The 24,464-nt window shown below is 40.5% G+C and overlaps 2 protein-coding genes across 7 annotated transcripts; one reads left to right on the forward strand and one right to left on the reverse strand.

The window, feature by feature from the left end:
- Nucleotides 1-587: 587 nt before the first annotated feature.
- LOC144060327 (NXPE family member 3-like) lies at nt 588-19,808 on the reverse strand. 6 transcript variants are annotated; one of them, XM_077579750.1, is made up of 8 exons: nt 19,763-19,808; nt 19,552-19,661; nt 14,145-14,240; nt 13,664-13,782; nt 12,465-13,582; nt 4,595-5,376; nt 3,551-3,906; nt 588-1,677 (listed from the first exon to the last, which is right to left on the reverse strand). In XM_077579750.1, the coding sequence occupies exons 5-8, from the start codon at nt 12,489-12,491 to the stop codon at nt 1,112-1,114; spliced, it is 1,731 nt and encodes a 576-aa protein (XP_077435876.1). In that variant the 5' UTR covers nt 12,492-13,582; nt 13,664-13,782; nt 14,145-14,240; nt 19,552-19,661; nt 19,763-19,808; the 3' UTR covers nt 588-1,111. The 6 variants fall into 6 exon arrangements, 2 of the variants coding, with proteins under 2 accessions (XP_077435876.1, XP_077435877.1); XM_077579751.1 differs by lacking the exon at nt 19,763-19,808 and having other exon boundaries at nt 3,551-3,754; nt 3,836-3,906; nt 19,552-19,736; XR_013295904.1 differs by lacking the exons at nt 588-1,677; nt 3,551-3,906; nt 19,763-19,808 and adding exons at nt 6,546-6,791; nt 8,382-8,436 and having other exon boundaries at nt 5,288-5,376; nt 13,524-13,582; nt 19,552-19,736.
- Nucleotides 12,009-17,293, forward strand: LOC144060329 (alpha-2,8-sialyltransferase 8E-like). The gene is made up of 6 exons (XM_077579752.1): nt 12,009-12,140; nt 12,830-12,941; nt 13,495-13,545; nt 13,639-13,777; nt 14,167-14,372; nt 15,446-17,293. The coding sequence occupies exons 2-6, from the start codon at nt 12,856-12,858 to the stop codon at nt 15,924-15,926; spliced, it is 963 nt and encodes a 320-aa protein (XP_077435878.1). The 5' UTR covers nt 12,009-12,140; nt 12,830-12,855; the 3' UTR covers nt 15,927-17,293.
- Nucleotides 19,809-24,464: the final 4,656 nt, after the last annotated feature.

Raw genomic sequence — 24,464 nt, forward strand, 5'->3', positions numbered from 1 at the left:
TTGTGTTAGTTCCGACCTCAAAGCGTTCGAGGCAAATGAAAATACAAGACATATGTTCACATCACACAATGTGATTTGGAATGCCTGCGTTAACCAGAACAACAAATAATTCATTGGAATCAGCCATTTTTTGTTGTTTACATTTGCCCCAAACACTTGGGGCAAATGAGGGCGGAACTGGGACACTTCAAGTAGGTGTTGAAGAAAATAATATTTTTCTTCGCGTGTTCGTTTTCTTTCGGATAGTGAGAATGTTGATTATCTGAATACAGGCTGGAGATCGGTGAACAGTTCCTTCGAAGGTTTTATTTCTACAGAATATTCCGGCCACAAGCGAGCTCCCAGCAATGGTGGCAGCGTCTCGCAAGTGCGAAGTTACAGCGGACTCACAACATTCTTATACTATCTTGAAGTAGCGGTACCACAAAGCCTCCACCAATGAGATAAGACTTTAAAAAGACATCATTGATTACAGACACTTCAACCACAGACAATGGCCCATTGTTGTGGAAATAGATTAAGTCTGTTAGATTACCTCTTTTTGTAATCTTTTGCGTGTTCAAATAAATCAGAGTTGAGATCTCGTGAAGAGGGTCCTTGCAAGGTTTTTTAATCAGAAAGTTTCTGATGACACAAAGGAATTTCACCAAGCCATGTTTCTGTCCAAATGTGTGTCGTCTCTCTCAGACACGGGACTTTTATTAGAAAAAACAATGTTTCCCAGGAAACTGCCTCTCCCCTCCCAGTATGCTAGCTCGTCCTTGATTTTTCAAAAAACGGATTTCTAACGAACAGAAACTAGACTTAGATAAATAAAATAAAAATAGATATCTAGACTTAGATAAATAAAAGAAACGTATTAACTTTCTCATTTCTGGGAAAAGAGAACAGATAACAAAGAGGACAAAAGCATGACTCAACCTATATTGAGTTAACAGTTATATCTACATCTTCACAACTATAACTAAATTCAAAAGAGGTAAAATATAAAATGAAATAGTAAAATGTTAACAGGTCCCAGTCATGACGATAAGACTTTAAAAACATTATTGATTACAGACACTTGGCAGAAATTGCGACATCACTCACAAAGACACATCCACAGATACGATCATGCATCGGTCGTGGTCCCATCACGACAAACGTGGGACAACATCATGTCTACCATATTTCTGACAATGACCCGAGGTGGGTGGACGTTGTGAGGCTGGTAATGCGCCACGCACATCTGCCAGGCGTCCACCAGCATAACGTTGAGATCCTTGAACATGGCACGCAGCACGACGTCCAGTTGCAGCGCAAACCAGTCGCTGAAGATCAGGCTGAGCTCCTGATCCAGTGCCCTAGGGTTGGGCGTGCGGACCACAACCGCCGTCCCTGGGGCCCGGTTCAGCAGTCGCACCACCGCCTTGCGGATATGCCGGAGGCGGTGTATGTACACCTCCACAGGGAACGGACTGAAGTGAGCCCAGAGGCTGAGCGCCACAACCGTGTTGGGACCGCCGGTCAGGCCGTCCAGCTCGTTGGCGATGTAGCGTATCTTGTGTGCCACAGCATTGGCCTTGGAGACGATGGGCGGGCCGTGGAAGTGGTACTTGAGCAGAATGTTGTGGGTGCTGTCCAGCGCCATGAAGGGCCCCACCTTTATTGTACTCTCCTGTTTGAATTCCTTCATTCCTGCAGAGCAGAAGAAAATAAAGCTACATGAGAGGAAACTACTGGTCAAGATCAAGTGGCGGTTCAGCATCTTTAACAAGACATTTGGACGTCATCACAAACACTGCCAAAAGTGTAATAACTGTGTCACTCATCCAGAGTCACATACATGTAAATACCTCTTTAATATAGTGACTTGACGTACCACTTCTACTATATGCACTAAAAACATAAAATATTATGGCATTATTTCAAGGAAACACTACACAACAAACCCCAACAGTCTTGAAAAACAATTTTATAGTCTCAGTTGATAGGGTGTAATCACTATCATCATCAACTGCTTACAGATAAACCAAACTTCATTTATTTCTTAAATAAAATATTTATTGAGCATTGACAGTACATTTTTGATACAATCCATACAAAGGAAATAACTAATGCACACCATTTTTAATTAATTATTTGTTTGTTCAAAAATCATCTCCCATTCCCCTCAGTAACACTTGTGATTGTGTTTTGCCTCTTTTATGTGTTATTATTGTACAGACAAGGTTCAATATAGTTATATTGTTTATATTTGTGAATTAAAGTTTTGCTACTTTTGGTATTAAATTAATGTAACTCAGTGACACCCTTAGTAACAAAGGCAGGCAGTCTGTGTTATAACATAATGGCCTATGTAAGGAGCATTGGAGTTACAGTTGATTGACAATGACACAGTCAATGACACAGTCAATGACACAGTCAATGACACAGTCAATGACACAGTCAATGACACAGTCAATTTAAGATGATGGGAATATTCTTGATTTCAAAACGAATGTTTGGGCTGCTTCCAGCATGATTTTAAAATGATTTGTGGCCCAAACTATAGGGCGGCCCACCGGGAATTGTCCCGGGCCTCCAGATGGCCCAGTCCGGGCCTGGTGTAAAGGAAAAGTTAATAAATAAATCAATGTAAATAATGACACTGTGTTAATGAAAATACTATTCATATATTATTTTAAAATAGGTAAAAGGATAAAATAGCAAATAAAAAATGTGGAATTGTGAGCTGTATTGATTATGTAAAGCAGGAAAGCTCAGATGTCTGATTCTTGTGGCACAGTATGTCGTGCAGGTCAACAACCTTTTTGAAAACGAGAGCTACTTCTTGGGATTAATACAAAGGGTTTGAAACACACTTGTGAAATAACAAATGTGCTCAAATTACCTATAATAATTATGCCTCTTTATTAATAAATAATTATTTTCATTGGATGTGAAGACACCACACCAATCATGTTTTTAAAATCGTGATTTTTCATAATAATTAGGAAATGTAAAAAGAAAACACTTTATACTGTAGCGATGTGTAAACCTGTAGCGACTTTAACATGTAACAATGTCATTTCACATAATTCTGGAAATGATTATGTTGTGGAATGATGCCGTTTTTGTGCCTATATGCCAATACAAATATGGAACAATAAGGTGGATGGTTTGATAGGTGGAATGACGAAGAGGTCCAGGCAAGCATTTAAAGGACAAGCACCTCCAGAGAAAATCAGCAAAGAAGAATGATAGGGTTTACCAGCTTATCACTGACAATTCTGTAAGTTATTTGATTGGTGATTTATTAGGGGAAAAAAACATTTGTATTATTTGATTCCCTCACCAAATGTGAATCATTAAGGAAATCAGCAAGGAATCAGATACATAAACAGCATCAATAATGGAAGCAGAATCACAAAATTCTTATCAATTCTCATCCCTATTTCTAAGTTTGTGCTCAAGTACATTTCAGATATTGTAATTTTTTTTATTGACAAGGGGCTGATTCAATTCATTTCTATGTTTACACTTTTGTTTCCCACCACTGTCCACCATTCAGCCATTAAGACACACTCACCTGGAAGAACAGTGACGAGGTACTCGAACCACTGGCGCATGGTGGAGTCGCCGTACAAGTAGACCAACTTGTTGGCCAAGCACTGAGTGATGGACAGCCCATCAACCTGGCGCTCGGTCACGCCACCCAACGGCCTCCAAATATCCTGGTAGTAGTATCCAGATGTTGCCAGCTTCACGGGATCCGGTATTTTACTGCCATTTTCTACATTGATGGCAGACACAATGTGGTGACTAAACGCCATCCCCCAAAAGTGAGAGTTATAATTCTGTAGGTCAACAGTACCTTTCTTTGAAGGCAGCACGACGATGGTGTCCGATGTGGAAGCATGGATGGGATATTTAAGGTTCACGCCTCTGATGTCAAAAAGTGGATTACAACAGAATTAACAACAATTAGATACTACAATGATATTTGTACAAAGAGAGTGAGCTATTCCAACGGTACCAGCCACAATCCTAAAACCTAAATCCCATCCATCAGTGCTACTGCCTCCGTGACCCGACCCCGGATAAGCGGTAGAAAATGGATGGAACACTTTAAAAACAGTTGGGCCAAATATAACTCAGCTATGGGTCAAAAATGGACCGATCCTCAACTTGGGTCGATTTGACCCAACTTTGAGTCAAGAAATGGGTCTTTCAGTGTAAAACAACTCATAAATATTGGTCAGATCATTTACTTGGGTCAAAAATATAGGTCATTTTGTATAAAACAACCTAGAAAGTTGGGTCAAATTGACCCATTAAGTGGATCGGTCCATTGTTTATCCATAATTGGGTTACTTTTGACCCAACTGTTTTCAGAGTGTATTGCAATGGTACCAGCCAAATCCTCCTTCGATGACACTCGGAAGTCATAAAACAGAAATAGAAATACTAGATTGTTTTGTTTCAGATTTTCGGTTATGAAACCAAGTGCTGTTTAGAAGTACTTTAGAGATGACACTTACAATAACCTAAATGTGATTTTTGGGTCAACAGCTTGTTCTGTTTGGATTACCTTTGGAACAGCTTATGTCAAATATTTATTGAGTGTACAAACTTCTGAAAGAGCAAAGCCTCCTTGTTGGTGATGATGTTTTTGAGGGGGCTTTCCATGAAGTGGTTGTTTCTGGTGTCACAGCTGAGCATTTTGGGCTTGTAGCAATACCAAGCATCACCAGTGTGAAGGTCCGTGTAGTTACACAGTGGCCCCTTGTCTTGCGGCAGGCACAGGTTGCACCCCATCTTCTCAGACTGCTCTCCTTGGTGAAAGATGCTGGAGAAGTACACTCGATCGGGCCGTTTCTCCCTCAGTCGCTGCAGCACGGCGATGGCCTCGTTCGAGTGTACCATCATGACCTCGACCTGAGCAGAGCCCTCCCACAGAAGCGGGAATCGAGCGGAATAAAGTCCGTTCTTGTGGTCCAGCACCTCCCCGGCCACGCCCGCTTTGTATTTTGGGGAGTGCAACCGAGCCAACAGCAAATCGCCGCCGTAGCGCTTGGGTTGGCCTTTGAAGTCGTGCAGGTGGATCTGCACTTCCAGCTGGTCGCCCACGTACCAACTGTGGTTGTTTTGGGAGGTTACGATGGTGAACAGGCTGTGGGCCAGGTCACTCGTCTGGGACAGGTTGAGTGGTTCGGAGCCAGAGGGCGGCCGGGGCCAGGCGATGGAGTCCAACAGGTTGCGTTCCTCAAGCTCTTCTTCAGTGGACAGTGGCTGGTACAGATGAGGACAGAAGGTGCGCTGGTGGGGAAATGTTGGGAGGTTTTTAAATGGATTTGATGATTGGTTCCGGTTCTGGACCTTGTACGGTGGTGACACTGTGTGGTACTTCCAACTCTGAAAAGATCACATGTCAAGCATATATAGTTACATTTGCTGTTTTGTTTATTAACTGTGCACACTGCAGAGTGGCGGACTTTCTCATGTGTGACGTATGGCTGGGCAATTAATCAAAATGTGGTTAAGATTTACACGTGCATGGGTGTGTATGTTTGTATGTGTGTGAGTCCCACCTCCCACAGTTGGGTAGGGCCACGGCTGCACAAGGTGCAGGCAATAGCAAATAGTTGGCTGTCAATTAGGCTGGAAGTCCATTAAAAACAGAAATGCACTGCAACCAAAACACAGCAAATGCAAAATATACCAAAAACAACAAAAATAAAAAGCAAGATTACAAAACTCGAGCATGAAAAAAAAATACTTCCACCTTATGACAGCCCTGTTCCTACATATGCTTTGCACTTTGAAGTGGTTATTAACCTTCGTCTTGTGTTAACTTTCTGTTACCATCTCTTATGTTAACGGGTCGGTTTCGACCCGTGTCTTAAATCAGCTGTAAAATACAATAAAAACAAGTAGATATCATCCAATTTATTTCTCATCTCTTGGTTGGCTTGTTAGTCTCCCTTATCCATGAAAATATTAGTTTTAATGTTGTTGGTGTGGGCTTCTGGGCCTTTTTTGTCAGTATACCCCTCGATTTCAATTAAAAAAAAATTAGAACATAAACACCAAGAGAATCATATAAATAAATACAAGGTTGTTGTGTTACCTGACTCTTACTGGGGGCTATTAGAACACATCTCTTAAATTAATTTGTTTTATTTATTTATTAATTTAAATATTATTGACTATAGTAACATCTATGGTGTTACGGGTCGATTTCGACCCATGTATATTTACTTCAAGAAAAATGCAAAAAAGTATTTTTTCAGCAGTAGAACTTTAATATAAACACAAAATGAAAAGCAAGTGATATTGTGACCCTGCAGTCCAGTAGTCATATCGAGGACCACACGTTTTCCTTGTTTTTTTCTCAGGAATGCCACTCACAGCTTTGCCTGTGTAAATCTGTAGTTTCCATGCATAACATAATACTAAAAGGTTATGGGTTATGAAATTGCATGGCAAAAGTTCACCCAGGTCCATGTCATTGTGTATCAGTACCATGTGTGGAGCACCAGAGGGCATCCAGCGGAATGATTGTAAACAGGAGGAGAACATACGTCTCTTGAGTTGTCTTTGCCGCCTCGGTGGACAGACTGGAGATGACGCTCATGTTTGAGAAATGTCTTGAAACAATTCAAACATGCGTGGGAAAATAAGGAAGCACGTTTTAAAGCAGCGTTTCACAGGTTGGTCTCTTCCCACGTGGGGTCGTTCATGCTCTTCAACACCCTCCTGACAACCTTCTCCAGATCTTTGCGGGCCCTCTGCTCTTCCTCAAGCGACCTTTTCATCTTCTTGTTGTCCTACACAGGGACAGCAGAACGTGCATCCTTAATTCGTATTTTTCATTATAGAGGCATGTTGAACTATATATACAACGGGGAACATACAGTAATGCCTTGAGATACGAGTGACCTGACTTGCAAGTTTTTGAAGATTCATTTAACCGATTTTTAGGTTTTTGTCTTGTGAGCCAAAATTTGATATGCGAGTGCTATATTGTGGCAGTGAACTCAACTCACTTCACAACATGCAGCAATTTGGCAGGTAGTGAACAATTCTTGGAAAAGCGCCTTCCAGCTGTTTAGTGCCACACCAGTTGAAGTGTATTGTCAAACGAATCATAAAACAGATTACATGTGTACAACGTTTCACTTAATACTAACAACAAAAACACGAATGATGGGCTATCAAATAGCATCAGTGTCGCAGTGTTACAATCCTTTCAGTAAAGTATATTTGAATACAAATAGCAAAGCAACTTATTTGAAATTCATGAAAATGGCTCCAATTTTCATTGTGGGACCACTAGGTGGCACAATGCAACGTGTTACCGCAACTAGTAGACAGTGGACTGCTCCAAAGTCGATCATGAGAGGTGTAGGGAGAAAAAAAGACGGCTTTGTGTGTGTGTGTGTGCGTGCGTGTGTGTGTGCGTGTGTGTGTGTGTGTGTGTGCGTGCGTGCGTGCGTGCGTGCGTGCGTGCGTGCGTGCGTGCGTGTGTGTGTGTGTGTGTGTGTGTGTTTTTAAAGAAAACTGGTAAGACTCTGCACTTGCAAACCGGAGACTGGTCATGGCATGGGTTCCATCCCCACCTCAATTAAAAACAAAAAAACAACAACAAAAAGTCGATCAAAGGAGCAAAAAAGGTTGGCCTTGGAATATTGTCATTCATTTGTAAAGTAAGACTTCAAAAAATAGTTTTTTTTTTGTTCTATTTTCTACCCATACAGAGGCAGCATATGTTAAATGGTTATGACGTGTGAAATTTTTTAGTAAACTTTGCATATTAATTACATCTCTCGAGGCCAGGCTGAGTGTCCCCTTTTTTGGAAAACAAAATATGTTCACCCACAATTTTTTTTTAAACTTACATTTGGGATTTTCCTCCAAGATGTGCTCCAAAATATATATATTTTCAAATTTACATAATTAAAAAAACAAACATTAAAAAAAAAATGCAGAACCTGAGTGCCACCCACATGGTGAAAAGGTGTAGTGGGATGCTGGTTAACTACTGCAGCTAAAGTTTCTCCTGCCAGTGTGCACAGAAACTCTGAGCTGCTACCGGACACTTTATCTCAAGCAAGCATATCATTAAAGTGGGAAAATACAGAGAAAACATGCTAACCGCTAAAGCTATGTAGTTACAGTACATGTAAGGTAGCCAATCAATAGATTGTGTAGTAGAAGTGTATTTCTATTAATTGTATACGGTTTAATTTTTCCAGACTCTTTTATTTGAGAATTTACTGCTTAGGAGTAAGAAAATATGTTTCATTCAAACTCAGATATTTTGCATTTGAGACAACATTTGAGAATGTTCAAATCTTTTTTGAACAATGTCTTGTACAGTTAAAAAAAAAAAAAGGATCGATTTGTTCAGTAATTACCTGTTTTAGCTCTTGTACCTCATCCCTCAGGGCATACACCACATCCACAAGGCTCCTTGTAAGAAAGAAAGAAAAAATAATCAGCTTTACTATTGCTTGTGGGTTTCCAAAAATAGTTAGATTTTTTTTTAGTTTTCCAAATTTTTCTTTAAAATTCATTAGTTAAATTTTTGGCATGGATTTTGTTTTATAGTATATAAGTATAGGTCACACTTTTTTTTCATAGTTCGGCTAGTCATGCACCTCATATTCAAGTGCGATTTGTTTATTTTAAAATTAAGAGTTTGGACTGTCATCCGAAGTCCCCGTCCTGAATCGTGTTGACTTTCTTTTGGCAAATACTTTTGGTGCATTAACTCCGTATTTGCCAAAACACTGTAATAAAGTGTACCTGCACTCTAAAAAGAGAATTGTTGAAACAATTTAACTCATTCGCTGCCATTGATGACTATAGACGTCAAAAATTAATTAAAAGTATTTCTATTTAAAAAAAAAATATCCCGTTTTTGTTAACAAGAGTATGAAAACCTAGAATTTTTTTGTGTACATTTAGAACAGATGTCAAATTTGTGATTAATCGTGAGCTAACTAGTGAAGTCATGCGATTAATTACGATTACACATTTTAATTGCCGGATGCCCCTAATTTTTAATAATCTTTTCTTAAATATATATATATTTTTTTTAAATATTATTATTAAAAATTACTCACAATTATTCCCAATTGTTTATATCTGTTCTACTACAAGAAAAAAAATCTAGGTTTTCAAACTCTTGAAAAAATAAAATAAAAATTGCTAAAATTAATTTTTGACGTCTATAATCGTCAATGGCAAAAACAAACCAAGTACCAGCAACAACAAGCTCATTTGTACTTCTATACTTATTTTGACAGGGTGGGGATTATTCCGTTTTTGTTTCCCAGGATATTATTTCTCTCTCCATTACAATTACAGTATAGGCTGATTGCCAGTTGTGTTAATTAGATGATGACAGACAGCCAATAGTTCATTTGCTTACTAGGGAGCTTGCAACGCTGCTCTACTGTTTGATTGTAATATTTTACAATTGGCCACCAGGTGTCGCTGTGGGGAAATGTTTCGAACATTCCAAAAGAGCGATTCTTTTTGTGAATCAATAGTTCCAAATGATTTGATCGTTTCAATGTTCCATTTCTGCCATCCCTACTGTCCGTTCCTTCCTTTTCTCCCCTTGTGTCCATCTAACCGAGTCTTTAAAAAGGCACTGCGCAAACCACCGATTGGTTAAAAGGAAAACTGGTTGGGTAGGGCCACGGCTGCACAAGGTGCAGGCAATAGCAAATAGTTGGCTGTCAATTAGGCTGGAAGTCCATTAAAAACAGAAATGCACTGCAACCAAAACACAGCAAATGCAAAATATACCAAAAACAACAAAAATAAAAAGCAAGATTACAAAACTCGAGCATGAAAAAAAAATACTTCCACCTTATGACAGCCCTGTTCCTACATATGCTTTGCACTTTGAAGTGGTTATTAACCTTCGTCTTGTGTTAACTTTCTGTTACCATCTCTTATGTTAACGGGTCGGTTTCGACCCGTGTCTTAAATCAGCTGTAAAATACAATAAAAACAAGTAGATATCATCCAATTTATTTCTCATCTCTTGGTTGGCTTGTTAGTCTCCCTTATCCATGAAAATATTAGTTTTAATGTTGTTGGTGTGGGCTTCTGGGCCTTTTTTGTCAGTATACCCCTCGATTTCAATTAAAAAAAAATTAGAACATAAACACCAAGAGAATCATATAAATAAATACAAGGTTGTTGTGTTACCCGACTCTTACTGGGGGCTATTAGAACACATCTCTTAAATTCATTTGTTTTATTTATTTATTAATTTAAATATTATTGACTATAGTAACATCTATGGTGTTACGGGTCGATTTCGACCCATGTATATTTACTTCAAGAAAAATGCAAAAAAGTATTTTTTCAGCAGTAGAACTTTAATATAAACACAAAATGAAAAGCAAGTGATATTGTGACCCTGCAGTCCAGTAGTCATATCGAGGACCACGCGTTTTCCTTGTTTTTTTTCTCAGGAATGCCACTCACAGCTTTGCCTGTGTAAATCTGTAGTTTCCATGCATAGCTGTTTTTTGCATCGCAGGCTGCCCAGATTTTTATGCCGTACTTCCCTGGCTTACTGGGTATGTATTGCCGGAAGGGGCGTTTTCCTCGGTAAGGGACAAGACGTTCATCGACTGTCACCTCTGGCCCTGGGTTGAACATCAGTGGAAGGAGTTGCGTCCATCTCTCCCAGACATCCCTGATGGGGGCAAGCTTGTCAGAAATTGCTCTGATATTTCAGTTGTCAAATCTGAGGACTCTTGATATCATTCGAAAGGTCTGAAGTGACATTGTTGCCCGGAAAATATTTCTGCCTGTCGATGCGTCCCAGAGACTATCAGTGGCCTCATTGCAGGATCACCAATGTAAGCATCCAGATATTCCTCATCAATGTCTTTCCACATGTCGTCATGGACTTTTTTTCCTTCAACGTTTGTCATAGCCATGATGACTCTTTTTAGTGACAATGGCATGAATAGCTCGAAACATGTCCCGATGTCACTGACTCTTGTCACAGCAAATTGTGATTCCAGGGGTCATTTTTATGACATTTGCAGCAGCTGCCCTGCCATGTACATCATGAGGTACTGAGCTCCAAAAGATCTTATCATTTTTGGATTTGAATCTTTCAGTGGGAGGAGCTTCACCACCAGTGATCTCCTAATCAGACTCATCAGATATGTCTGTGTCTTCTGGTTGATACTCCACATTGTCTTCCTCCTCAGAAACTGTGTCCTCTTCCTCATTTTCATCAAAAAGATTATCCAGAACTTGGGTCGCTGAAAATCTTCTTCTCATGTTTGTATGCTGCAAATTGGAGATGTGCACTCTGCAAGTCAAATCCATCCTTCCATCCATCCATCCATCCATTTTCTTTACCGCTTGTCCTCACAAGGGTCGCGGGGTTGCTGGAGCCTATCCCAGCTGACTTCGGGCAGTAGGCAGGGTACACCCTGAACTGGTTGCCAGTCAATTGCAAGGCTCTGCAAGTCAAATGACCTTTCAAATGAATGAATTGACCTTACATGTCAGGACATGCCCATCTCTGTTAGTTTTGTTTTTGTGCAGGTGTACTGGAAAACACGGCAAAATGAGAATCCCCTACAGCTCACAGGATTGGGAGAGGAGCTGGCTGTCAGTGTGTTGGCTGGCAGTGTAATTATGAATCCAGTTTTGGCTCTAATTATTGCTTTATAATCTTATTTTTATAACTGGGTCGAAACCGACCCTAACAACACAAATGTAACAATTTCAACCAGAGCATTTTAGAATATAGTAAAAAACTTTGTTTTTGTTTTATTTTGTTGAAATAGGGGTTCCTGACAAAGTCAAAAAGCCTTGATGCAATAAACTAATTTATATGGTTCTTTTATGCATGTTAAACCTAAAAACGGGTCGCTGCCGACCCTAACACAAGACGAAGATTCAGTCTTTTTGAAAAAACCAACCGGACGTGACTGATACATTTTTGGTGTGTCTCGATACATAGTTTGCGCCGTGGAAATTTTCTGATACCGGGGAAACAAAAAGAAAGAAACAAAAAAGCTCATATCAGCACCGATGGGTGTGTTTTTTGCTGAAGAAGCATTGAGAAGAACATTGAGAAGCATTCACATTTAACTTTTCAGCCTGATCTGCCAAATCTTTCAAAGGTAAGTAAAGATCTTGTGGATTTAATTTTGCTGTGTAAATTGATGAATTTATAGCTCACTGGTTTTGTTACATTAACTCATTCACTGCCATTGACGGCTATAGACGTCAAAAAATCATTTGAACTATTTCTATTAGTTTAACTTTTTTTTTTAAATTATTAAAAATTAGGGGCGTCAGGCGATTAAAATTTCTAATCGTTATTAATGGGATGACTTTACTAGTTAACTCACAAATTGTATCCTTTCTAAATGTACAATCATTATTTTCTAGGTTTTCATTAAAAAATGTTAAACTAATAGAAGTAGTTTAAATTAATTTTTTACCTTTCGTCGGGAGCCACTATCCTGCATGTTTCCCCTCCTCCAACACACCTGATTCAAATGTTCAGGATCGTTATGAAGCTTCCACAGAGCTTGCTGATGAGCTGATCATTTGAATCGAGTGTGATGAAGGAGGGAAACATACAACATGCAGGATAGTGGCCCTCGAGGATCGGCTTTGGACAAACCCTATCCTACCAACCCACATGGATGTCAACAGTGCATTAAAACAAAAAGCAAATAGAAAGTCAGCTGTGTTTAAGATTTTTGATGGATTGATCCTAAAAGCTAATTTAAACAAGCAGCTGTTTTATTTTAATTTTATGTTCAATACATTTGAATTTGTTTGCTTTCAAACATTTATTTAGATTCCTGACACAGTGAATCAGTAAGCATGATTAGGAGACGCAGGAACTTGGTGTTCTCCTTCATTTTCTTCCTGATCATCATCGTCATGATTGGGCGTGTTTACTACAGGAGGTATGCCCGTCACATCGCTTTTGCGCCATTATGCTGTATGTCATGTAACATTAGTTATACTCCATCTATCCGTTGCCATGGTGACCCGTCAAGGGGGTCCATTGTTGCGGTCTTTTTAAAGTCGTGCGGCACGAGCTTGACTCCAGGTGAAAGTACTCAGCGTTGATCAAATTAACTGAAAACAGCTATCCTGGAACCCAAAAACACAGTATCCTATCTCAGGGTAGGTCAACTCACTGTTCAGGGTTAGTCTCAGAGTTAGTTGAACCTGCTTTGTGAAATGGACCCCTGGTTTAGGATAAAACACTATCTAAATGCGCTCTATTTAGCAATATGATCAAATTGGATTTTTCATTCTTTGGATTACGACTTTTTTTTTTTTGTAAAAGTACAATTAGTAGTAACCCATTCAAATGGATTCAGGGTTTGGTGGTTGTAATGCACATTTGGTATCGAGGCGCTATATATGTATCATGTAAGAAAAAAAAGCTTGTTTTATTTTTATGTAACGTCTCTCTTTCTTGTGTCTACATTTAATGATAACGTTCATTAGCAAAGTCTCTCTTCCAAAACAAATCCCACCTGATCCAGCTGCAGACGTCTGGTGAGTGCAAACACTTGCACAAGCGGTCTCGCTTTTTCTTGCCATAACAAAGCAGACAAAGGCGGCCTAAAACTATTGTTGCTGATGTTGCAGCTCCAACCTGAGCAGCTGTACTCACGGGGTCGAGATGGCCATCATCACACAGGAAAACACACCTGTGGGAACCGTGATTCACTACTTAGACGACTGGATGCTGACCGTGACGCCAGATATCTTCAAAACCTTTGTGAAGGTACGCTGACAAATAAAAAATGGGGGGGGAGAATTAAAAACAAATGTATTGCTCCTAGAAGTGAAATAAAATTGTATGTGAATAAAATGTAAAAAAAAAAAAAAACTTTCTCAAAGATTAGATGCAATATTGTACTAAAAAGTTCAACATACTGAATTGTAAATCACAACAGCATAATTAAAACACACACTTCAAGAAGAAATAAAACATTTTTCAAATCAAAGTTCTCCAAATAGTAAGTCAAGCGTGCTCGCTTCGAACTATTTGTCGCTCTCAGTTGAAGATGACTATAAAACGGAAATACAACAAAAAAATGTCACATCCAAGACCTTGCTGCTCATCTTTACAGTATGAAAACAACACTGACCTTGATGCTCGTTGATTTCCAGAAGCATCCGTTCTCCACGGAGATGTACGACAAGTGCGCCGTGGTCGGCAGCGGCGGCATCCTGATCGACAGCGGCTGCGGAGAAACGATTGACTCGGCTCAGTTTGTGATCAGGTGCAATCTACCACCGCTGAACCACGTGTACGCCAAAGACGTAGGCTTCAAGACGGACCTCGTCACGGCCAACCTTGACGTCTTCGAACGCAGGTAATTCTGATGGCATCTTGTCACTTCTGCTTGTAAAGATTTCCAAATAGGAAATACTGGAAATATAAGTAATCCTTTCCATGGTGGCCATCTTATCTCATTCACTGCCATTGGCTGCTATATACATCAAAAATTCATTTTAACTATCAATTAGTTTAACATTCTTCCCACTTTTATTAACAAGAGTATGAAAACCTAGGGGGGTTATTGTACATTTAGAACACATATCAAATTTGTGATTAATCATGAGTTAACTAGTGAAGTCATGCGATTAATTATGCTTAAAAAAAATTATCGCCTGATGCCCCTATTTTTTAATAAACTTTTCTTTTTTTTTTTAAAGAAAAGATTATTAAAATAATAATAATTTAACGACCTGATGCTCCTAATTTTTGCTAAAAAAATTTTTTTAGATTATTACAAAATAATCATAATAATTAAAATTACTTCTTTTTTTTAAAGAGGAAGAAGCAAAGTTTATTAAAAATTAGGGGCGTCAGGCGATTCATTTTTTTTTCGTAATCAATCACATGACTTGACTAGTTAACTCACGATTAATTACAAATTTTATATCTGTTCTAAATGTACCAAAAAAATTCCAAGTTTTCATACTCTTGTGAACAAAAGTGGAAAAAATGCTAAACTAATAGAAATAGTTCAAACGGATTTTTGACGTCTATAGCCGTCAATGGCAGTGAATGAGTTAAAAGTTACCTGCACAGCTGTATAATTACTATAATGCTTGGTTTGTTGTGATTTTATTATGATGGACTACTTGATCATCCTCCCCCATTTTAGTTAGTGAGTAGTAGCAGATAGTAGTTGGTTGGTTAGACGGTCAGTTAGTTAGCAGTAGGCCAGTAGCGTGGGTAGCTTGGTTTTACTGGTCGCTTGATAAAAGTGCTGCTCAATTCCAAGGTCCGGCAGATGGGCAAAATCTTGATGTGTGTGTCAGTTAGCAGCCACTTGTGTACCATATTCCTCGTCATGAGATGATTTTAGACTTCTGTGTCTCTGAGGGAGCAGTGGGCAGCTTTTGTTGTGGCTATTCTCACCGGAGCTTTCCCCCACAGGTACGAGTCTCTGTCGGGCTTGGGACCACAGCAGAAACTTGTAGAAGCAGTCCAGATCTACGGGAAGGCCCTGATGCTCCTTCACACCTTCTCCTACCGCTCTTACACACAAGTGTCAATGCGGGCGGCTCGCACCCTAAAAGACTTCAAAAGCCCCATTCGTGCCATCTCATTCAACCCCAACTACGTGCGCAATGTGTCGCGGTTCTGGGCCGCCAAAGGCCTCGCCGGCTATCAGCCCACCACGGGCATATTGATGGCCAGCCTGGCTCTGGAGCTGTGCTCCGAAGTTCACCTGTACGGCTTCTGGCCCTTTGACAAACACCCGGACGGACACACTCTCACCAAGCACTACTACAACGATCTCAAGCACTTAGCCGTGCATGATATGCCCATAGAGTTTGGACTGTTGTCCACGCTGAACAAGCAGGGCGTGCTTAGGCTTCACACTGAGGCTTGTCCAGCCAAGGAAAGGGTGTGACTCTTTAAAAAAAGGAGCTTGACCATGTCCATTTTTGACAAACACAAAATCAAAGTCATCTTTTAAGATTTCATAATTTTTACTGCATAACATTTTAACTCATTCACTGCCATTGACGGCTATAGACGTCAAAATTTTATTTGAACTATTTGTATTAGTTTAACTTTTTTTCCCACTTTTGTTAACAAGAGTATGTAAACCTAGAATGTTTTTATTGTACATTTAGAACAGATATAATATTTGTAATTAATCAAGAGTTAACAAGTGAAGTCATACGATTAATTCCGATTAAAATTTTGAATCGCCTGAATTTTTAAAATCTTTTTTTTTAAATCGCGTCAGGCGGTTAAATTTCTTAATTGTAATTAATCACATGACTTCAATAGTTAACTCACAATTAATCACAAATTTTATATCTGTTCTAAATGTACAATATTTTTTTTTCTAGATTTTCATACTTTTGTCAACAAAAGTGGAAAAAAATGTTAAACTACTAGAAATAGTTCAAATGAATTTTTGACGTCTATAGCCGTCAATGGCAGTGAATGAGTTAACAAATAACAAATTAAACTAGACTCTGTGTGAATGTCCGGATCCTCAAAATTAAAGGAAGTCACGTAGCAGAAAAGAGTGGCGCAGAAAAGGCAATATTAAAAAGGAGTAGAGCTGACACGCCAAACGCACCCTAACTCAAATGTATAAATCATCATATAGAGCTCTGAAGTGCACATGCCTGATGGATATGACAGAGTAAGCAACACAAAATGCAACACAAAAACAATAGCCTATCATGTGTAAATAATGGTCCAATAGCAGGTTTGGCTGATCATGTTTCTACTCGTATTTTAATGTTGTGGTATCTCGTATTTGTTGGGAACAGTGGGTTACATTGAGGGGAAAACCACATGCTGCCCCACTACAAGGAAGAGATAGATAAAAAATATATAGTAATTACATAGAAAACAAAAATAGAAATGACTAGTTTTTAAATGTGACTGAAACTAAGATTTGCATTTGGTACCCAATTTTGTAAACCCTGCCTTGGCTAATAGTAATTCAAACACATTCTAGCACAAGGAAGTTCAATATTTGAGCTCTTCAAAAATAGACAAATTGTGTTGTACCTTGCCTTATCTCCTTATTTAGGCTTTATGTTTATAGAATATGACAGTTAGTCAAATCAATTTCTATGGCACCCTTGACTTTATGTATGTTTTCGTAATTGTTCAGATTTAGTCATTTTTATTTTTTTGATCATATACAACATAACTATCAACGTTGGTTATTGGAATGTTACGCTATTTTAGATTGATACATTAAAACATGTGAAATATCCATCTTCATTAAAACACTGCAAACTAAAGTGAGCCGGTCTGAGCCATGTGTTATGATTGGTGTCCTGTCTGACTTGTGGGGTTTTGTTTGCACCTTTACTCGTCATCCTGTTTGTTCCCTTCCTTGTGTCATCCAATCATCTCCCCCAGCCACTTGTGTCTTGTCCAGGTGTCTCTCGATGTCTCGTCAGTTGGCTTGTATTTAGTTCCCTGGTTTTGTTGGATCATTGTCGCTGTCACCACCGGTGTTTTGTTTGGTCTTTTCAGATCTTTGTTGGTTTTGTTCACCCAGTACCCCTGCTAGTGTTTTTGTTAAATAAATCGTGTTCAGTTTAACATGCATCCCTGCCGCGGTTCTCCTGCCTCCCTGCATTTGGGTCCTCCAACTCCACACGTGACACCATGAAACTCCAGGGCTGAAAATGAGTCTCAGTCCGGCCCTCTACAAATATCATATTCCAAACTCATTTTACAACATAACCCTTACAGGAAAGGCTTACCGATGCACGCACGCACGACTACTGAAGGGTATCCGAATCCAAAAGATTATGCCAAACACTTTGTTTCATAAACAATTCATTTCAATCGGAGTCTCTAAATGTACATATTATAGCACACAGGAGATTTTTGCCCCTAATGTTGCCATTTATTAACAAAAGACAAAAAAAACATTCGAAGACTATGAACAATCAACATCAGTGTTTAACATGAATGAAATTTGCATGCACACAATTGCTTCGTTTAAGGAATATGTCATATATTTTTGTTTCATTTTCCACACACCCTGTGAAAAAAAATGTCACTCATACTAGCACTTTATTTACAACCACATAATGTTATTAATGTTATTAACGTTAGGGCATATATAGCAGTAAGCTAACAAACCAAACCAACCAGCTCGCTGTTTAGTTCAAAACAAACATGACCACTGACGTTATGTCAAGTTTCATTTTTGGTTATCGGGAACTAACCAATAATAATAAAAAAAAACATTTTTCCATATGAAATCAAGCAGAACCGAAACCCAATCAGAGCAAAGCTCATTTACATTTTGAATTATTGAATATCAAAGAGAAAATGGACCGTTTAAAATCCCTTTCTTCCGACCAATTGAAACAACTTGAAAATGGGCATCCTGCTCATTTTCAACCCATGAAAGGACAGCAAAGATTTAAAAATAATTGTACATAGATATGGTGTGGCACGTGAAAATAAATAGATTAACATATAGATGACAAAATTCATCAAGTTTGGCACGGTTAGGCTATGATCTTGGGTCAAGGGTGGCATCACAGTAACTCATTGCCTTGCCTGCGATGACTGCTTTCCCAAAACGTTAAAATGTATCTTTCTGTAACCTTGCAGAAATAGTGCTCCATTGCCTTCCTTTCTGGAATGTGATGACATGAACGGACCCCTCCACTTCGTAGCCACAAAAAGGTAAAGAGAAATGACAAGAACGGTCAGATCAGCTGTTTCATGACCTTGAATGAAGTGAAGTGGAGCAAAGTTTAGGAAAAAGAAGAGTCGGTCGAAACTGCTCTGGGTCCGATGGCATTACTTGTAACGTGTGGAAAGTTTAACATTGTTCAGAACAGATCACTGGCATATTAATAAATATGTCTCGGGTTCCAAGGTTACGCAAAGAGATGATTATTGTCCAGCTAGATACGAATCCATTTGTGCGCACGTGGGCGTGCGCGTGCGCGTGCGTGTGTTTCTGCAAGTCTTTCATGTTGTAATACGTAATATGTAACACGAGGCAGTCCTGAACAGGTGTGTTTTGAGTCTTGATTTGAAGGAGGAGAGAGAGTCACTGTTTCTGAGGTTCGGTGGCAGAGTGTTCCAGAGCTGGGGGGCCGAGCAACTGGTGGCTTTTTTTTTTTGTATCCAACTCAGATAACCATGACAAAACCTTCAAAACTGAACATGCAATGAACAAAGCATACAACAATTAACCAATAACAGCAGTACTCAATAAAAGAGGACATGAAAAAGAAGCAGCTGTATCAAATTTAAAATGCTCTTTGAGAGTCACATCAAATTTGGTTTCTTGGCTTAGCTGTCACAATACTGGACTCTGCCTCTGTCTCTGGTGACAGGACTGTTGGATCTGGATGAGCACAAACATTGTAGGCCTAATCAATAACATTAAAAATGAACATAAGACGTCTAAATCATTTTTTTTTAAAAAACATAAAATGATTGTGTAACAGTTAATTCTACGCATAATACAGGACAATTGCCGACCCAGTACAAAAGCCCAACACAATCTGTACAAGTCTTCTTACTAGTAGCTCCAGCTTCATTCGGTTCCTTCTCCTAGACCTTCTCCTTCAATGAGGCCAACACACATTACCCCTCCTCCAAGAACGGGACCACCTCCTCACCACCAATATTTCTAGAGATGGGACAATGAAGCCTTGTGACGCTTTTGAGGCTTTCGGCTGATTGCTTTGGAAAAAGAGTCGAAGTTTCAAAGCCCCATAAAATAGATCGTACCGGTGACATCTGGTGGTCAGCTGGAGTCATAGCAGCTATAATCTTCAAAGTGATTCGCCTGATTGATTCATATTCCAACATAACACCAGTACATTCAGTCTTACGTCATAGCAGCTATAATCTTCAAAGTGATTCGCCTGATTTTATATTCCAACATAACACCAGTACATTCAGTCTTACATTTGTGTCTGTCTAATGATCATCAGGTACACATGGAAGGTGAACATAAAGTGAACCAAATATCTACATGAGGGAATTGTGCTTGTGCAACAGTGAAAATAAAGCAAATACCAGTATGTACATGAGGGAATTGTTCTTGTGCCCAACTTTTTATATTTATTTGTTTTACAAGTTCTTTTTCAAGAACAATATTTGCTCTATTGTGTTCGGCTTCAAGCGGCTTCTTCTCTGGCTGACAATTTCACCAGCCTTTGAGAAAATCCTCTCACAGGGGCCTGAAGATATTTCCTCTACTAGTGGCCTTAACAGCTGATGTTTCTGCTGCTAGTGATAAATGTACATATAATCATAATAATGTTAACTATTGTGTTCTTAACATAGCAATTGATGTAAGAAAAAAAAACCACACACGCACATAAATCACCCACCCCCCTCACACACACACCCACACACACACACACCCACACACACACACACACACGCGCGCGCGCGCATACACACACCCACACACACACACACACACGCGCGCGCGCGCACACACACACACACACACACACACACACACACACACACACACACACACACGTGCTTATGTGAAAGTAATCCAGCTCATTTGTCCACATATCAAATAATATTCCTCAACTGCTACTAACTGTGATATGATCAAATCACAGATGTAGGTCTTCTTGATGATTTTTGATGGTGAGCATTGCAACAACAATTGCATTAAATGTATGGACTTGGTCTAATATTTAGCCATATTAAATGTGCTTTCCACCGGGCCTTCCTGTAGACGTGCTGCTGGAACCTGCCTCAGCATCTTTCCTCCACTAAAAAAGCTCTGTCATTTTTGCACATTTGGTTGCACTTCCATGAAGCATTTTTATTTACATCCATCTTATTTTTTCGACACCACCCATTTCTTTGTCAACTGCCTTCTTTCATTTCGCCATTTTTCTCTTTTCAGTAGCTAGCTCCTACAACTTAAGGGGCGGAGGGCTGGTGCGGCTCGTGCGCTCCTGTGGGCTAGTGTTTGTAGTTAATTGGTTACTGCAGCGCTGCTTATTATTGGTCACAAAGTGACAATCCTACGAACCATAAACGGTCAGTTGTTGCACGCCAGACGCCAGCCGTGAGTACATGTCCTCCTCGCAAGTGGCGGCCGATGAGGGCGCATGCGGGGCGGTTGGCTGCTTTTTGTGGCAATACGGCGTCTCGGGTAATCGGCCTGTATTTATAAAATAGTGGGCTCTGGGCTGACTGTACAAGATGGCTATGTGTATTGCAAAACACGAGGGGCGCAATAAAAAAATAAAATAAATAATAATAATAAACACTGGTCAAAATCGGCCAAGGACAAACCGCAGCCAAAATTTTCCTAAGGAATTCACTCTGGGGTAACAGAACACAAAATTAATCTATATGCCGATGATATTTTACTTTATTTAGAAAAGCCCGCTATTTCGTTAGGGGAAGTATTTAACTTAATAACCCGATTCTCACATTTATCAGATTATTCTATTAATTGGACAAAATCAACACTTCTACCTATTACAGAAAATTCATGGAACCCTGCAAGCCAGGACCCACACTACTCATTTCCTATAGGTAATTTAAAATATTTAGGCATAAAAATCTCACCTAAATTAACTGATTTAAATCATTTAAATTTTATTCCACTTCTGGATAGCATTTATAATGACCTGGAGCGCTGGAATAATCTTCCTATTTCTCTAATAGGACGAATAGCCACAATTAAAATGAAAGTTTTACCCAAAATAAACAATTTTTTCTCAATGATTCCATTTAAACCTACGGCTAACTGGTTCCAGCTGTTGGACTCGGCCGTTACAAAATTTTACTGGAATAAAAAAAAAAGCAAAGATTGGTCTATCTACTCTTCAGAAAAGTTAATCCAAAGGAGGTCTAGAGGCACCAAATTTTATGCACTACTATATAGCTAACCAGCTACAATATATCATTCTATGGGCACAACCCAACAGAGATACTAACTGTTGGCTGGAACTACAACTGAAGGATTGTAATAACCTCAGACTTCTAGATTTACTCTTTATCACAACATCGATTAAGCAACATAATTGTTTTAAAACCCCATTGATTTCCGCCACCCTGACTGCCTGGTGGAAGGCACTAGAACTAGAAATTACAAAAGCCCAAGTGGAGCCCTGTGGGCTTTCTCCCCTATGGCATAACACCGACTTTCAACTTAACAACCAAACTGTAATGATTGGGGTCAGCTGTTTCTGTTTCCCTTGCAGTCACTGGGGAAACAGCTGGAGGGCGGAGCCCGCCAAACACACCTGCTGCCCATCAGCCCATCAGGCCAAGATAAAGGCCTGGCAGAAACAGCGAGGAGTGTCGGGTTATTACTCCGTGACGCTACTCACCAGACCTGACTTGTAGCGCTTCTACGTGAATCTACTCCGTATCCCAATGACTCGCCGTTTTGTCCGCCCTCGGGCGTGATTTTGTGTTTCCTTGTTTTTTGATTAAAACTAAGTTATCCGCATCCCTGCCGTGGCTCTCCTACCTTCCTGCACTTGGGTCCTCCACTCCCACACCGTAACACAATCGTTTTATTTAGGTGTGTGGGAGCAGAAAGGAATTACACATCTCAACCATTTTTTTTTCAGATAATATGTTTATATCATATACATCCTTGCTCCAAAAATACAAAATAAAAAGCGGAAATTTTTTACATTATCTGCAAGTTAAAAGTATGATAAAGAAACCAATTCCAACACTTCGGGGTATGCTCCAACCGCCTGTTTTAGCTAAAGATATTATCAAGCTTTCTCCGACAACAAAAAAACTCTCAAAAATATATAAGTTACTTTCATATACTGATAAAATGTCTTTACCCATCTTGAAATGGGAGACAGACTTGTCTATAGCTCCGGAATCTGACTTTTGCATTCAAGTTTGTGAAAACTTATTTAAAATGACAAAACACACACATTTACAACTTATCCAATACAAAATTATTCATAGAACATACATTACTCAATATATGATGAAGAAAATGGGACTCTCACACTCCGACATTTGTCTCCAGTGTTTACAAAACACTACAGACACTTATTTTCATGCTTTATGGTTATGTACTCCGGTTATGTATTTCTGGACTAAAGTCTTAGAAAATTTTTCCGCTATCTTGGACTGTAGGATACCTTTATCTCCAAACTTGTGTTTGCTAGGTGACCTAACGACAACTGACTTACCACATAAACAAATTCAATCTACACTTGTAGCCCTTACTGGAAAAATAAACAAACTCTGAATATCGACCAATGGTCTAACCTCCTCATAAATCGCATTTTAATGGAAAAAATATCGGCCTCAAATAAAAACCAAATATCAAAATTCATCGAAATATGGTCTACGTATATAGAATATTTTAACCTAATTCTGGTTATTTAATTCTGCCTGTTAGCGAGAGCCACCACATCGTGATAACTTACATTGATGTCTCTGCATTTGGCAGTTTGTAACTAATGGTTGTATTTTTATAGTCAGGAACCCAGTTGCTGCCAACAGGATCGAGCAGATTCACCTCCAATGGGCACTAAAGGCTTATATTCGGATTCACTGCATGCCAGGGGGCTAATTCTACAGGTGCTGTCCCCCCCTGGCTGGGCGTGGGCGGGTCTGCCCCTCTGTTGGCTGCTGGGTGGCGGCTGCGTCTTGGTCGTTCCCTGGGTCTCGTGGGGGGTGCTGCGTTGTGGGGCTCTCCCTGGTGTTCGGGGCGGGGGTGCTGGGGTGGGGGTGGGGTGTCTGGGGATTTGGGGACCTGGGGGCGGCTGGGGCTGGGTTGGGGTGGATGGCGGGGGTGGGTGGGGTGCGGGGGGGTCGTGGGGGGAGCGGGGATTGTGGGCCGGTGGGGTGCCTCTCCCCCTCTCTCTGCGGCCCTGCCCCTGTCGTCTCCTTCCCCCGTCCCCTCCCCCTCCCCTGTCCGCCTTCCTCCCCCTCCCCTGGCCCGGGGGCTCCATCCGTGGCCTGGGTCTCGGCGCTCCGGGGGCCGGGAGGGTGGATGGGATTGGGGTTGTGCCCGCCCCGCTCCGGTGGACCTCCTGGCACTTCGGGCGGGCCCCAGTATTCCGGGGGGCAAGCCCTATCGCCCCGCCGGGCTGGTCCCATATGCCCGCCGGGGTCCCGGTGGGGTGGAGGGGGGTTTGGTGGTCGGGTGCGCCTCCCGCCCCCGCCCGGTTGGGGGGGGCCCAGCTGGTCGCTCCTCTTAACTCACTGCACTAGTTTTGCACAATACACTTCAGACATAGAGGGCACATAACACACTTTGGGGGGGAGTGGGGTAGGGTGGAAACACCATCTTCGCCCTGCAACTCCCCTCCAATTTTAATGCACCATACAACTGGGGGGGGGGGGGCAGGGGTTGTGGGCCGGTGGGGTGCCTGGCGGGCCTGCAGTGCCCCGTCCTGCTGCGTTGGGTTGGGGGCGCGGGCCGCGTTGGGGTGGGGGGCGCTCCTGCTCCTGGGTTTGCTCT

Source organism: Vanacampus margaritifer, chromosome 11 (genome assembly GCF_051991255.1).
Source record: "Vanacampus margaritifer isolate UIUO_Vmar chromosome 11, RoL_Vmar_1.0, whole genome shotgun sequence".
Taxonomy (NCBI): domain Eukaryota; kingdom Metazoa; phylum Chordata; class Actinopteri; order Syngnathiformes; family Syngnathidae; genus Vanacampus; species Vanacampus margaritifer.